Source organism: Stenella coeruleoalba (genome assembly GCF_951394435.1).
Source record: "Stenella coeruleoalba genome assembly, chromosome: 18".
NCBI lineage: Eukaryota > Metazoa > Chordata > Mammalia > Artiodactyla > Delphinidae > Stenella > Stenella coeruleoalba.
In genome coordinates this window covers 67,595,827-67,613,361 of record NC_137164.1, presented here as the reverse complement: position 1 = coordinate 67,613,361, position 17,535 = coordinate 67,595,827, and the positions used below count along the sequence as shown (strand labels likewise).

General features: G+C 35.6%; 1 protein-coding gene across 8 annotated transcripts in view; it reads right to left on the bottom strand.

Moving 5' to 3' along the window:
* The window catches only part of PCCA (propionyl-CoA carboxylase subunit alpha), a 389,313-nt gene that overhangs the window by 320,897 nt on the left and 50,881 nt on the right, over window positions 1–17,535 (bottom strand). For all 8 annotated transcript variants that reach the window (XR_013824953.1, XM_079903492.1, XM_079903491.1 and 5 more), the window contains 2 exons: window positions 17,047–17,094; window positions 16,866–16,934 (listed from right to left, as the gene is read on the bottom strand). Coding sequence is in view for 7 of the 8 variants with exons in the window: in XM_079903489.1 (XP_079759615.1) it covers window positions 16,866–16,934; window positions 17,047–17,094 (117 nt within the window). In the remaining variant the exon portion in view is untranslated. The remainder of the gene's footprint in view (window positions 1–16,865; window positions 16,935–17,046; window positions 17,095–17,535) is intronic.

Below are 17,535 nucleotides of genomic sequence, written 5' to 3'. Positions count from 1 at the left end.
ACTAGAAAATAGAGTCCAGAAATAGAATCATACAAGTCACTATTTGATTTTCCACACAGGTACAAAAGCAATACAATAGGGAAATGATAGTCCTTTAGTCCTTTCAACAAATGGTTGGAACAACTCAACATCTATATGCAAACAAAACAACATGAACATTGATGCAAAAATCCTCAACAACATACTAGCAAATTGAATCCAACAATGTATTAAAAAAAATTATACACCACAACCAAGTGGGATTTATCCTAGACATGCAAGACTGGTTGAACATTCGAAAATCAATTAATGTAAACCATCATATCAACAAGCTAAAAAAAGAAAAATCACATGATCATATCAATAAAAGCAGGAAAAGCATTTGACAAAATCCAACACCTGTTCATAATAAAGAACTCTCAGTAAACTAGAAATAAAGGGGACTTTTTCACGTTGATAGACTATCTACGAAAAACCTATAGCTAACATCATATTTACTGATGAGAAACTCTAAACATTCCCATTAAGATCAGGAACAAGGCAAGGATGTTCCCTTACCACTGCTTTTCAGCATCATACTGGAAGTCTCAGCCAATGCAATAAGACAAGGAAATAAGTATACAGATTGGGAAGGAACATATAAAACTATCTTTGTTCACAGATGACATGATCATCTAATAGCAAGAATGCAGGATACAAGATTAATATAGAAAAGTGAATTTGTTTTCCTATATACCAACAATGAACAAGTGCAATTTGAAATTTGAAGCACAATACCATTTACATTAGCACCCAAAAAATGAAATACTTAGGGATAGGTCTAATAAAATATGTACAAGATCCATATGAGGAATATTACAACACTCTGATGAAATCAAAGAAAAACTAAATAAATGGAGAGAGATTCTATCTCCATGGATAGACTCAATATTGTCAAGATGTCAGTTCTTCCCAATTTGATCTATAAATTCAATGCAGTCAAAACCCCACCAAGTTATTTTGTGAATATCAACAAACCTATTCTAAAGTTTATATGAGAGGCTAAAGACCACAACAGCCAACACAATACTGAAGAACAAAGTTGGAATATTAACACTCAACATCAAAACTTACTGTAGGGCTTCCCTGGTGGCGCAGTGGTTGAGGGTCCGCCTGCCGATGCAGGGGACACGGGTTCGTGCCCTGGTCCGGGAAGATCCCACATGCCGCGGAGCGGCTGGGCCCGTGAGCCATGGCTGCTGAGCCTGCGCATCCGGAGCCTGTGCTCCACAATGGGAGAGGCCACAACAGTGAGAGGACCGTGTACCGCAAAAATGAAAAAAAATTTAAAAATTAAAAAAAAATAACTTACTGTAAAGCTACAGTAAGCAAGACAGTGTGATAATCAGCAAAAGAACAAATAGATCAATGGAATAGAATTGAGAACCCATAAATATACCCCCATAAACAGAGACAACTGAGACAACTGATCTTTGACAAAAGAGAAAAAGCAATACAATGGAGCAAAGATAGCCTTTTCAACAAATGGTGCTGGCATAACTGAACATCCACATGCAAAAAAAAATTATAATCTAGACACAGACCTTACACCCTTTACAAATATTAGCTCAAAATGGTCCACAGACCTAAACATGAAACATAAAACTATAAAACTCCTAGAAGATAAGAAAGGAGAAATCCTAGATGACCTTGGGTATGGCAATAACTTTTTGGATAAACACCACCAAAGGCACAGTCCATGAAAGAAAGAATAAGCTAGACTTTATTAAAATTTAAAACTTCTCTGCAAAGACAATGTCAAGAGAATTAGAAGACAAGCCACAGAATGAAAGAAAATATATGCAAAAGACACATCTGTTAAAGGACTATTATCCAAAATATACAAAGAACTCTTAAACTCACCAATAGGAAAACAAACAACTCAATTAAAAAATGAGCCCAAGACCTTAACAGACACCTCACCAAAGAAGATACACAGATGGCAAATAAGCACTTGGAAAGATGCTCCACATCCCATATCAGGAAAACACTAATTAAAACAGGATACACCACACACCTATTAGAATGACCAAAATCCAGAACACTGACAACATCGAATGCTGATGAGGATGTGGAACAACAGGAACTCTCATTCACTGCCGCTGGGAATGCAAAATGGTACAGCTACTTCAGAAGATAGTTTGGTGATTTGTTACAAAATTAAACATGATCTTACCTTATGATCTGGCAATCACACTCCCATGTCCACACAGAAACCTACACACAGATGTTTATAACAGCTTTATTCATAATTGCCAAAAGCAAACAAGATGTCCTTCGGTAGGTGAATGAATGAATAAATTGTAGTAATCTAAACAACAGAATTATTCAGCACTAAAAAGAAATGAGCTATCAAGCTATGAAAAGACATAGAGAAACCTTAACTTCATACTACTAAGTGAAAGAAGCCAATCTGAAAAAGCTACATACTGTACGATTCCAATTATATGACATTCTGGAAAAGGCAAAACTATGGAGACAGTAAAAAGGCCGGTGGTTGTCAGGGTTTGGGGGGATGGCAAGGGATGAACAGGCAGAGCACAGAGGATTTTTAGAGCAGTGAAAATACTCTGTATCATACTGTAATGATGGATACATGTCATTATACATTTGCCTAAACCTACAGAATGTACAACACCAACAGTGAACCCTAATGTAAACTACGGACTTTGGGTAATTATGATATGTCAATGTAAGCTCATTCACTTGCAATATATGCACCACTCTGATGGTAGATGTTGATAATGGAGAGGCCATGCATGTGTGGAGACAGGGGGTGTATTGGAAATCTCTATACTTTCCTCTCAATTTTGCTATGAACCTAAAACTGCTCTTTAAAAAAAAGTATTTAGAAAAAAGTATATGTGAAAGCATTTCTTATCAAGAGGAAAAATTACATGAACCCCTTCACAAATAGATTTGTGTAGTTTTGAAACTGTTCTCCCCTACAAAGACCATCCCTGTTGAGTTTCATCAGTGTAGCCTAGGGATCTGTAATACTTAATTGAAATAGCTCGCTGAAGTTACTTTGCTATAATTATAAATTCCCTTTTACTAAAATATCCAGCAACCATTTAGGGAATACATTATAGATCTGGAAACTAAACTAATATATGATTAATTCACAGGAAGACTTGGAAGGCACTAAACAGTTGTTTACAAAATAAGACATTTAAAAATACTATCTGTATCAGTTTTACCTGTGCTGTCTCCCACATAGAAAGACATGGTTCCTGCCCTTTGTCCCACGCCTACAAGCTTCCACTGACAGACCACACCTCACTCCCAGTATCTAGACAGTGCTTTGCAATAAACATATTGAATGGATGCATGACTGAAGGTGGCAATAATAGAATTTATCTGAATTGGAGCCTCTCTTCCTTAGGATAGGCTTTGACTCAAATAAACTGATATATCAGATATAAATCTACTACTGCCATTCAGACAACCTTATATCCTCCTGAAGATGCCTCCTGGACTCCTCCTTTTGCTACTCCAAATTGGCAGTTGCATTGTGACAACCGAGAAAAGAGGAGCAGCAAGTACCAAAAGAAGCTGTCCCAAGTAGGGTCAATGCACTGGCTGTTGCTAGAGATAGCTAGCAAATGAATACCTACACAAGCTGAGGAGTGCTGATACACAGATTAGGAACCAATCTACTGGATTGGCTCAGGACCTTTGCACACACTGCACCATTTGTCTAGCTGACTGCCTAGCTAATAGCTGACTCTTATCTCTCAGGTCTCATCTTACATTTTACCTCCTTCAAAGAACTTCCCTGACCACCATTATTCTCTCTCAGCAACTAGTCTGTTTCCTTCATAACACTTACCACAATTTGTAATTATCTGTTTGCATGTTTTCTTATTTTATATCTGTCTCTACCACTAGACTCTAAGTGCCATGAGAGCAAAAATCATGTTTCTCCTGGTCACTATTCTAATTTCAACGACTAGCATAGCATCTGGCCCACAACAGGCACTAATAAACAGTGGCCTTCAAGGTAATAAACCTGACTTTCTTTGGGGGAGGAAAGGGACTTTTTCATATACTTAGCATGGGAAGCAATATGCTACAATGGAAAGAGTACAATTTGGGAACCACACATAATTAGAACCTCAGCTCCATTGCTTACCTAGCTAAATGATCTCTGACAACCTATTTTATATCTTGAAGCCCCAATTTTCTCGAAACGATGACAGTAATACTTCCCTTACATAATCACTGATTCTCTAGTATACTGTAGATATGCAATAAGTGACAGCTATTAGTACTTCTTAAAATGATCATCTTTCCATCCACTAAGAGGTCTTAAATGAGTGACACTAACAGAAACGAGTCAAGTCAAAGTCTTATAAACACGGCAATATCAAAAATACTATATTTATAAAGGTAAGCTGTATTTTCAAACCTTTTTTTTTAACGTATGCTTTTTCAGTAAGACTACAGAACTTCTAAACCTGCTTCAGTAGATGTTTAGAGAAAACTAAATCCATGATTAGGTATTTTTTCATACCATCGGGTACTAACTACATGGAAACAAATGTTCTTTTTCAAACCATGCTGTTTAAGGTCACCAGGAACTTTCAAAAACACAAAAACAAAAGGTAAACTCACAATATTTCACTGTGTTTTGTTTTTAAACTTTTAGTATCAGTAAAAGGATAAAGGTCTTACTAACAAAAATTAAGGACTTAGGGACACCCTTTTCATTTTACAAATGAAAATTTTCACAAGTCACTTTCTACAGATTAAAAATTGGAGTGTTTTTATTAAACAGGAAGTATACAAACATATATACGAATAAAATAACTCATACATAAATATACTGATATAAATCCTTTTTTTTTCCCCTGCCCAAATGTAATTTTTGCCTTGCTGCTAAATAGTCACAGTCCTTCCTTACTGGAATGATTCGTTTATCTTTAACTCCACAGAGCTTAAACTATCAGTCTTTTAAGAAGCTTTGACAGGTTTTGACGATTTAACCTGCTGAGCTCACAGCACCCAAGGGAGAGTCTTCGTTGCAAGTTTTATTTCTAATACAGCTGACCACTAATACCGACTCCACAGATAATGGATTTCAATAACCACCACCCACAGGTTAACACTTCAAGTAGTACGCATAATATTGCTTTAATTAAGTTAATACATGAAGGTCACAGTTTGGTAGAAAGTTTTATTACATTTGGCAGTGCTTACAATAATAATAAAAAAGAAAAAGGAACTGTATGTGTTCATCTATACAGTAACTCTATAAATTTGCCTATAGATATAATCCAGTTTGCTCATAGATTTATACTGCATTTCAATTTATTTTCTAAAAGGAATTCAGTTTATTAGTTCCATTTCCCAAAATAAGTACATTCCTAGCATTTCTAACCAGTAGTTTCTCTAACCATGCTGGGCACAGAATGGGTCTACCTGGCACAAAGAGGCCACCCACTAGAGCAAAAAAGATTCCTACCACTACCATGCCCACCCCCTGATTTTGGAGCATTGTGATGGTAGAAAAGATTAATGCTTTGATTTGTCTTGTGTCTAATGATTAGCTTCATGTGTTAAATATTAATGTCTTCCGGACAGAATGAAATTATTTTTTCATTTTGAAAAATAAAGATATATAAAATTTGTTTTTGAACCTAAACACTTTATGCAGTAGAAAACAAGCCAAAGAGTCTTTTTACAACAAATATTATGAAAAGGCAAAGCAAACAAATGTTTAAATGAATCTGAAATTAAAGGTTCACTCTAAAGTGTTAAAATAAAATGGGATACTGTATTTTAATACACAAATCGCATAGTCAGCAAGGATGATACATTTTTCTATTTTTATATGTAGTATTAGGTAATTTGAGGTTATTTTAGAGAAAAGCAAAAAAATGGTGGCTGAATTTATACACATTGAATTCAGCAATAATTGTATTTTTTAAATACACAACCTGACAGGCACTATGGTAGACAATAATGAATCAGCATGGGAGCCATTTAATATACTTCTTGATTAACTCATTGCCTGTCCACTTTGCACACAGACATGCTTACATGTCATAATCGTCATAATTCCCATCATCCCCACTGCTAACACTCAAGCTCCTTGATTAGTGCACAACTCCCAGACGAGCCATTGCTAATGCTAAATAATTCTCTTCAGCCTCCTGCTACTATTCTGCAGGATCTCCAATTAAATATAATGTCCCTGATGAGCCATATTAATGTGAACAAATTCCTACCAGGAATCCTATCTTATTCCATTTTCCCCAAAAATGTAGAGAAAGTAATTTAGCCAAGCTGAAGATAATCAAAACATTTTAAACTGATATAGTATTATAATGCCTCGGCGAAACATGTTTATCCAAAGTCAATAAAAGAAAAAGGGTGGAAAAAGTAATGTCTAAACATGTTAAATGCTTTCTTCTCCTGATTAATTTGTTCTTCACTGAAAAGTCTAGTGTTTTAAATAAGCATAGGTAGATACACTGCATTCTTAATCCAAAAAGGTTACCGAAAGCTAAGTTTTATGAGAAAAGTGAGCAGTAGCAAGTTTTAAAGCAAATATGCCATTTAAAAACCCTTCAATTATCTAATTACCAGAACTCCAAGGTCCATAATCACATTAATGAAACCAATTCCTTCCTTCCCATTAAATGCAGTATTACAGTCACTATCAGAGGCTTTGCCATGGAATTTTATGTTGCTGATAAGAAAACTTCATCTTGAACAATGACAACTATAAGTATTTTTTGCAAGAATGAATTAAGAATCTTATAGATTTTCTATTGCAATCTAAAAGACTGGGAAGGCTTCTGATCTAATTAAGACTAACTGGGAAACATGGACTATGATGGCCACCACCTTACAATATTCTGTACCAGCAAAAGAAATTTAAGAAAATGTTAGTTATGCTCGCTTCGGCAGCACATATACTAAAAATAAGAAAATGTTAGTTAAATATACCATCTCAACTACACACACATATAACAAAAGGTCACCTGATTTTTCAGTTACCACCCCCAAAAAGTTTTACAAACTTCACTCTGGTCATTTATTCCTATTTGAGGATTAATAATTACATTAGCTGAAAATAAGTCCATTAACAGATTTTGTGAAATAATTTTTTAAAAATTAAGAACTTTAACTCCTTTTCAAATTAAAACAAAGGTTGAAAAATATCCTGAAAAGTAAATCATGTAAATGAGAAAAGGTAAATGGTTTTGACACCTAAATTTCTTTCAACTCTATGTACACCTAGGATAAAAGTGAAGATATTCTAACAAAAATATAAACAGATAAGTTTATTAAAATATATATATATGAAAAGATATAAAATAAAGACATTCTAACAACCCCATAAAATTTTTATAAGGTTTTCCCTAAGGTCTTTTATACCTTCGCCTACATTAATGTATTCCATCTCCATTTACCTGATCATTACCCTCCAGTTTGTTCAGCTGGAACCAACATACACTAATTACACAGACGTCACGAAGTCCTATTTGTCCTCAGTACCTCCCCAGACAGCAGGGAAATCATATCAAGGGTAGGCATGCTAAGTGATGATTCCCCCCACCTTACTGTCAATCATCCCAGAGTGCTCAGAGGAAACCCCACTCAACCTCATTACTGAATCCTAAGGGTAAGACTACAATACTCACCAGGAATCATACTTCAAACCGCAGGCTGCCTGGCCAAGATGTGAGTCACAATGACTACTTCCCTGATTTTAGGTTTTGGTGTTAATGCAATATATACCAAGTATTTCTCATTTCAATACAATGTTACTATACACAGATAAAGCAACAAAATATTGATAAGTTCAATTTAGGAGTCCAGGTAGGAAATATAGTCAAAGGTTGAAGTACAGAATCATTTAATCTCATTTAAAAAGAAAAAAATCAAAACCCTAACTTCAGAAGTTTAAAACAAATATAACAATATTTTGCTACTTCTTATGGAAAGGTTTACTAGTCCTTTTACTTGAAAACACACATACATACATAAAGTAAGTGATCACAAAAGTAAATAAAGTTATCTAACAAGCATTTTGAGAAGTACAAACACAGCAATCTCTAAATTCTCATAATTATTTGTTCCCACTATTCACCAAACTAATGAAGACCTACCTACCCATTTAAAAAGTCCCAGTCACCAAAACCATCAAACATTTCTCATTCCTTATCATTTCTTAACTTCTCTGGGACTACCTAAAATCACAGTACATTAGTGGCATAAAACCCTACAATCCACCTGTCCTGCCTTCTAAGTCAATATAGTATTAATAAGGTCCTCTTAAATAAAATCTCCCACATCAGCCCTCTACCTAAAATCTAATCAATTTATTTCATAAATGTGTCTCATCTTGCTCCAAAACTTTATGTAGTGGTCCTAATAATTTTCACTTTATAAGGTATTACATTTTTTTTTTTTTTTTGGCCCTGTGTGGCACGCACGATCTTAGTTCCGTGACCAGGGATCGAACCCATGCTCCGTGCAGTAAAAGCGTGGAGTCTTAACCACTGGGTCACCAGGGAAGTCCCCAATATTTTTTTAACATCTGTTAGTACAGTTCCCTCTTCAATTTTCCTCAAAATTGTCTAGGCTATTCTTGCATATTTACTCCTTTGTCAATCCCCACCACCACCACTGTTACATTATTACATTTATTAGGATTTACTACAAAAACATAGATCTAGAAATAACTAGCATTTACAATATTGTTTCCTTATATAAAAATAAGAAGTTCTCATATAAGTCGTACGAATTCATTTTAAATTCATATCATAAAGTGTTTTATCTTTGCCACTACTTCCAGGAGGTTAAATTTTTTTAAGTTGTATTTTCTACCTTGTTGATACTTAGGAAAGCTACAGATTTCTTTGTATTTATTTTTTAACTACCACAGAGACTCTTCTTACTGTTTCTAAAGAGTTGTTCAGTTGCCGGTATAACTAGAAACTCAATACAATTTTATTATTTCTGCCTTTCCTGTCCACCATTTTATAACTCTTGCCTAACTGCATTGCCGAGCACTTCTAGGATGCTATTAAATACTAGTGGTGACAGTAAATGTATGGGTCTTCATCCTGACTTCCATGAGAATGCTTCCTATGAGGTATGACCTCTTCATTCTGGGAGGGCAGTATTTATTTAATCCTGTTTTACTAAGGATTTTACAAGAAGACAGTGAATTTCTTTTACATGACATCTAGGCTTCCATCAAGATGATCATATAGTTTTCCTCCACTAACTTATTAGTATATTTAATTAAATTAATAGTGTCTAACATTAAACCATACTAAAATGTCATGAATACACTGCATGACTGCAGCACATTACTTAAATTTTACTCTATTTTCTATTACTTAGGATTCTTCTATCAATATATAATTACAGTCATTGTAATTTTATTTTTTGCTTACTATCTTTGCCCAGATTTTGATTTCTGAATTACTATGCTGGTTTCATAAAAAGAAATGGAAATCTATTTTTCTTTCTCTAAGTCTAGAGCAATTTAAATAGTGTCAAAATTTCTTAAAAAAATTTCTTGCTTCCTGAAAATTTCAAAGAATCCTTGCAAGAATCTCTAGGCCTGGACACTCAAGAGTCCTTTAGTCAATTATTTCCTACCTTATTCAGGTGCTTTCATGCACAGAGTTGCAGGCCTATACACAATTATTTGTCACCAGTTTTGTAAACTAAGCAAAACAAAATAACTACCTAACATTTTTTAAAGGCTTTTAAAACCAGGTTAAACCCCACTTTCAATAATGAATAGAACAACCAGAAGATCAGCCAGGAAACAGATGACTTAAATATCCCTATGAACCAACCAGTCCTAAAAGACATCTATAGAACACTCCACCCAGCAGCAGCAGAATACACATTCTTAAGTTCACATGGAACATTCTCCAGGACAGATCATATGCTAGTCCATAAAACAAACATCAAAAAATTTTAAAGGATAGAAACAGTAGAAAACACATTCTCTGACCAAAAAAGAAGGAAATTAGAAATCAGTAATAGAAATAAACTTGGGAAACTCATAAATATGTGGAATTAAACAACAAACTCCTAAATAACAAGTGGGTCAAAGCAATCAAGAGGGCAACTAGAAATTACTTTCGGAAATGAAAATGAAGATACAATATGTCAAAACATGGGATGCAGCTAAAACAATAGAGAAAAATGAACGGTTAAACACCTATATTAAAAAGACCTCAAAACAACCTAGTTTTTCTACTTTAAGAAACTATTTTTTAAAAGAGCAAACTAAACCCAAAGCGAGCAGAATGAAGGAAACAAAAACTAGTGTAAATAGAAATGACATAGAGAATTTAAAAAGAGAGAAATCAATGATACCAAAAGTCAGTTCTTTGAAAAGATCAATGAAACTGAAAACCGTTAGCTAAAATGACAAAGAAAACATGAAAAAACTCAAATAACTAAAACCAGGAATGAAAGAGACATTACTGCCAGCCTTATAGAAATAAAAATGATAAAAAAATACTATAAACAATCACATAATAAACAATAACTTAAGATGAAATGGACAAATTCCTAGAAAGACAAACTATAGACACTAACTCAGGAAGAAATAGAAAATCTCAATAAATCTACAAGAAACTGAATTAGTAATCAAACAACTACCCACAGAGAAAAGCTCAGACCCAGATGGCTTCACTGGTGAATTCCACCAAACATTTCAGGAATAATTAATACCAATTCTTCACAAACTCTTCCAAAACAACAGAAGATGAGAGAACACTTCCCATCTTATACTATGAGGCCAGTATCACTCTGATACCAAAAACAAAAACATCAAATGAAAAGAAATCTATAGACCAATATCTCTTATAAACATGGATGAAAAATTCTCTACAAAACACCAGCAAACTGAATCCAGCAATATACACAAAGGACTATACATCATGACCAAGTGTGATTTATCCCAGGAATGCAAGGCTAGTTTAACATCCAAAAATTAATTAATGTAATATACCATATCAATGGAATAAAGGATAAAAACCACATTATCATCTCAGTAGACACAGCAAAAGCATTTGTAAAAATCCAACACCCAGTCATGACAAAAACTCTCAACAAACTAGGAATAGCAGGGTACTTCCTCAACCTAATAATGGGAATTTATGAAAATCTCAGAGCCTAAATCAAACTTAGGTGTGGAATACTGAATGTTTTCCCCCGAAGATGAGGAACAAAACAGGATGTCTGCTCTCACCACTCCTTTTCAGTATCATTCTGGAAATTAAAGCAAGGGAAATCAGGCAAGACTATGAAATAAAAAGCATCCAGTTAGAAAAGAAAGAAGTAAACCTATCTCTCTTTACACATGACATGATCTTCTAGAGAGAATCCCAAGGAATCTATTATATTTTTAAAAACTATTAGAACTAATAAACAAGTTCAGCAAGGTTGCAGGACACAAAATCACTATTAAAAAATCAACTGGGGCTTCCCTGGTGGCGCAGTGGCTGAGGGTCTGCCTGCCGATGTAGGGGACGCGGGTTCGCGCCCCGGTCTGGGAGGATCCCGCATGCCGCAGAGCGGCTGGGCCCATGGGCCATGGCTGCTGAACCTGCGCATCCAGAGCCTGTGCTCCGCCATGGGAGAGGCCACAGTAGTGAGAGGCCCGCGTACCGCAAAAAAAAAAAAAAATCAATTGTATTCCTGTACACCTGCAATCAACAATAAAAACTGAAATTAAAAAATTGCAATTCTAGGGAATTCCCTGGCAGTCCAGTGGTTAGGACGCCACTCTTCCACTGCAGGGGGCACGGGTTCAATCCCTGGTTAGGAAATGAAGATCCTGCAAGCTGCATGGTGAGGCCAAAAAAAAAAAATGAGGATGAAATTGCAATTCTAACAGCCTCAGAAATAATATTAAAATACTTAGGAATAAATACAGCAAAGTAAGTGCAAAACTTATACTCTGAAAACTACAAAACATTGTTGAAAGAAATTAAAGCAACGTAGATAAGTGGAACAACATCAAATGGAATATCCATGCTCATGTATAGGAGGACTTAAAAATATTGAGATAGGGCTTCCCTGGTGGCGCAGTGGTTGAGAGTCCACCTGCTGATGCGGAGGACACGGGTTCGTGCCCCAGTCTGGGAGGATCCCGCATGCCACGGAGCGGCTGGGCTCGTGAGCCATGGCCGCTGAGCCTGCGCGTCCGGATCCTGTGCTCCGCAACGGGAGAGGCCACAACAGTGAGAGGCCGCGTACCGCCAAAAAAAAAAAAAAAAAAAAAATGTTGAGATAAAGATATTTCTCAAACTGATCTACAGATAAAACACAATGCCTATCACAATCCCAGCAGGATACAGTTTTCCACTAGGACCATTTTCCCCTCATAAACCATTCTCCACAAATCTTTTCAAAGAATAATAAGGGCCTGGAGAATGATACATAAAAGACAATTCATGACTTGATAAGAGGCTTAACCCCTATTTTGCTCTCTCTGGCCCTGACCATTTCCCACTGGAGTACTTTACATTGCTTGTTGACTCTGGCCTCATCCTCTGGATGCAGTTGCACTAATCTCATCAATACGTATGAACTGTTTTCCTGGGTAAAGCCTGACTCTGAGACTGCTCTGGGTCAGTCTTCTCAAAGAAAGCAAGAAAACTTCCTCAACAGAGAATAGGATATCATCCTATTTTAAGACAATCCAACAGTAAGCGAACTAGACTGATAACTGCAAACCCTCCCTAGAAGCACCTAAAAATCCCAGATTAAATATAACAAACTTCTTTAAATGAACAGTTTGGCTTACAAGAACCACAAGCAATCCCTAGGGATCAAAAATGAAGAAGAGAAAAAAAAAAAGAGAAAAAAAAAAACGAAGCAGCAGCTAAAAGCCAGACAGTATCCACTAGAGTCGATACCACTAATCTTGGAGAGTATAAGTGGGGATCTGAATAACCTAGAGAACTGAGTTTTAACTCTCAGAGAAAGGAACCAATTGTGAGCTGAAGATGTGAAGGAAAACTCCTACATAAGGCCATGTGCTCAAAGGTTACATCCTCAGGACTTCCCTGGTGGTCCAGTGGCTAAGACTCCACGCTCCAGTGCAGGGGGCCCGGGTTCGACCCCTGGTTGGGGAGCTAGATCCCACATGGCACAACAAAGACTACATCCTCAGTGAAGGGGGGTGGGGTTTCAATAATCTACTAAGTAGGGAGAAGACATACTTATTATCAGCTATGCTTCAAAGTAAAGGAAAAAGTCTCCTCAGGAAATTAGAAACCATGGGCCTATTTAACAGAGGGAGAGAGGGAGGGTGTGTGTGTGTGTGTGTGTGTGTGTGTGTGTGTGTGTGTGTGTGTGTGTGTGTGTGTGTGTGTGTGTGTGTGTGTGTGTGTGTGTGTGTGTGTGTGTGTGTGTGTGTGTGTGTGTGTGTGTGTGTGTAGTTTCATCTGGTTTTGCCCCATCCTCATAATTCAGCAACCTTCGCACCAAGAAATTAATATAAAAATTAGTCAGTGATACCCCGGACAACCCAAACCATGTGGAGTTCAACGATAAAGATACCAAATATGAGGTCACAAGACAAAATCTACACATGTGAGGAAACAATCCATTGTGAGGAAGAGTCAGAAATATAAATAGATACATAAGATCTTGAAGTAAAATAACAAAATGATAGAACTTTTAAAATAAGTATGCTATAAAAAAAAAGTATGCTATAAATAAGACAGGAAAGGACTCAAATACTTAAGAAAAAAGACAAAACAAAAATCAGGCAGGGAATTTCCTGGCAGTCCAGGGGTTAGTACTCCGCACTTTCACTGCCAAGGGCACGGGCTCAATCCCTGGTCCGGGAACTAAGATCCCGCAAGCCACATGGCGCAGCCAAAAATAAAATTAACTGTGCTTTAAAAAAAAAACCAGGCAGATTCAAAAAGGAGCAGTTAGACCCAACAGATTCCTCAAAAGACAGCAAAGATGACAAAAGCAACCAAAGTAATCACAGTGTCAGGCAATTTTCACTGGTGAATGCAAAAATGTTAGTAACATGAGAGGTTGTTGTGGGACAAAACCTGCACGTGGATTCAACGATTCACCCCCCCAAAATTAATTTTAAAAGAGGGGGAATGCACCATTTTAATGGAAGGGACCCATGGAAGAAAACTGCATAATGGTCTTTAAAAGCCAACTTTTTCCCATTCAACATTCACTGTTTGCAAGTTACTTGGCTTTCCTTCTTTGTGTGACTTACCACTTAATAGTTGTAATAACCGTTAGTCTTCTTCCCCTGATTAACTGCTTAAAAATTAGTTGTTTTTAACATAAAATTAATAGTTTTCACAATCAACTGTTGCAGTATTTTCCTACTATAATAGTATTTACATTTCAATTTATGAAATTAACACATGAAGCATGTAAGATTTTTTTACTCCAAGTAACAGTGAAAATGCTCACCTCTTGAAAATCAATATTGAAACATTTATAATACATCTGAATAGCATGCCTTGTTCATAATACCGATATTATACAGTTCATTAGATATGATGGTAACCTTTGTGATCACATGTTAAAGAAGCAAAATATGCTGTTAGAGGAATTCACCTTTTTGTCTTTCTTGAGGCTGAAGCAGAAACCAAATAGCAAATCTGGCCCTATTTCTAAGGCTTAAATCAAACTTTGAACATTCTAACCATCATTATTATCCTGCTTTTACTTATAGTATCTTTCTAGAAACTGACTTACAGGAGGTCATATGAAGAGGAAGTTTTGACCGAGCATGCACTGCTTGCTTCCCACCGTGGGGCCTGGCAAATCTTATTTTAAACTATATATCATAATCTCTGGTTAAAAAAAAAAAAAAGTGGCTAAAAATATTTAAAATATAAAAACTACCACCTCTGCTTCAGGAAGGATAAATGACAAAGACTTAAAACTCAAACCAACTCTTTTGAAACCAGTTTTGCCAAAGTCTGGAAAGTGACTGTCCACAAAGCTAGAAATGTAACAGTGAGAAAAGTTAGTCATGCTCTTTGGAGCAACAGCTTACAGAAGTAGATTATTCTGTAATACCACATTGAAATATAAACAAATAGGAAAAAGCTGAAATATAAATAATCTTGGCTATATGCCGACAGTCACCTCTATGAGAACACAGCATAGAGAATTAACTATATACTGTGATATGAAAAAAAAATTACAAGTGAAAGTTTGTTGTTAGGCTTGAAATAAAAACAGTGATTGTCCACAATTCAAACATTTTTCTCTCAATTTACCCATGAATGAAAACACAGCCTGAGCTAATACACTGAAAAATAAACACAAGATGAGAAGAGTGAATTTTAAATCTACTACTGGCTTGACAGTAACACAAACTTTTTTCTGAAGTAGCTTTACTATTGGTAAATGCCTTAGTTTACCAATCAAGAATGACATTAAAGCAACAGTTTTCTCATTATTTCATGAATATTTTGTGAGGAATATAAACTACTGAAACTATCACAGTTAAAACAGATTATTAGTAAAGAAGCCAGAAACCAATATTCAAAAAAAATCAAACAGTATATACGCAAAACAAGTTTTTTTAACTGCTTAATTACTTTTAAAGTAAAGGATAAATATTTTAAATGTACCAGCCAAATAAACTAGATAATATACTTAACCTTTATTCTGGGGAAATTAGAGTAGCTTGCAATCATTTCCATTTTGCTTTTTAAAAAAGGAAGAGAGTCACAATAAGACAACAGGAACAACATACTTCTAGATAAAATTTTAAAATCACAAAGACTGAAAATTCTTTGCATTAAATTACTATACGATAAAAGCTGACATTACCAATAGGTCCTGTTATCAGAAGTTGTGTGAAAGAATGAAAAACAGTAACTTATATCAAAGTACAACTACTTACATTTCATGTCATACAGTTCCAATAATTCATACACTTTTCCCATGGGATTTTTTTCTACTCATTCATAGTTTATTACTGCTAAAAATGCCTGTTTTGATAAAAATCCCCAATAAAATTATATATCAGTCACTGCTTTACGCTATACCTTCTTTTGTTCATGTCCAATTAGCATTAGCCTATCTTTGATTTATCAAACTTTCAGCTGCACATGGTAAAGCATTTAGGAAGGTTAAACAATTACAACATCCCGAGTGACAGTGGAGTTATCCTGTGCGGAAATGTGCTCCCATAAGGCAGCACTGTATAAACATTTCATTAGGGCTTCCTTGGTGGCACAGTGGTTAAGAATCCACCTGCCGATGCAGGGGACCGGGTTCGAGCCCTGGTCAGGGAAGATCCCACATGCCACGGAGCAACTAAGCCCGTGCGCCACAACTACTCAGCCTGCGCTCTAGAGCCCACGAGCCACAACTAATGAAGCCTGCACACTTAGAGCCCATGCTCCGCAACAAGAGAAGCCACCGCAATGAGAAGCCCGCGCACCGCAACAGAGTAGCCCCCGCTCGCTCCAACTAGAGAAAGCCCGCACTCAATAACAAAGACACAAATCAGCCAAAAATAAATAAAAGAAAATAAATTTAAAAAAAAAAACACATTTCATTAATCTTTGAATCTAACTATCTCATGCTTTGCTTAAATGTACTTGGTGACCAGAATCAGTTTACCAAATTTTTATTCTATTCTAGGCTTTTAAAGCCTTGAAAATAAGAGTTAAGACACATACTGGAGACATTATGATGCTCCCATTTTGCTTAATACAAGAGTAATAAAACAGGTATTTTTTTTAATTGTGTACCTTTTCAGGCCAACAAACAAAACCTACATCTTTCACTTTTTTTCTATTTGATCCAAAATAAGGTCCCGATTCAAACAAAGCAAATATACTTACAGAACTAGCATCAACATCACTGTGGATGGCAACCGTCTTAATGCCCATCTTCTTGCAAGTTTTAATAACCTATATTAAAGTACATTAATGTTATCTATTAATAGTAATTCATATTTAAAGGGATTTAATAATAATAAAATTCACAGAGTAAAATGGAAAATAAGATTAAAATTCCACTCACCCTACATGCAATTTCTCCTCTATTAGCAACAAGAATTTTATCAAAAGTCTAAAAAGAGAAAAAACACGTAAGAAATTGTTACTCTTGCTTTGGGACCAGAAAACACCAAGCTTTTCCACAATTACCATTGGGCATGATCCTAATAAACATTACTTCCTACAGTAGTATTAAATACTATACATATGCTCATTTACAACCAGGCTGCTACTAAACTCACCTGGTAGTATCTGGCGTTATAATTATCCTCTTAAAGCATCAATTGACTAGGTTAGATAATTCATAAGGGGACTAAATTCTCTTGCCAAAAGATAATCTTCAAATGATATTTCAGAATACTAAGAAACTTTAGAAGAAATTGCTTGAGAATTTACTTGATTATTTTCTAAATTCAGGGAAATTCTAAGTGTTATGTTTATCAAAGGGAAGTCTGATATAATTTATATTCTATCTCTTTGGGATTGGGCCACAGCATTAAATGATACTTTTGAT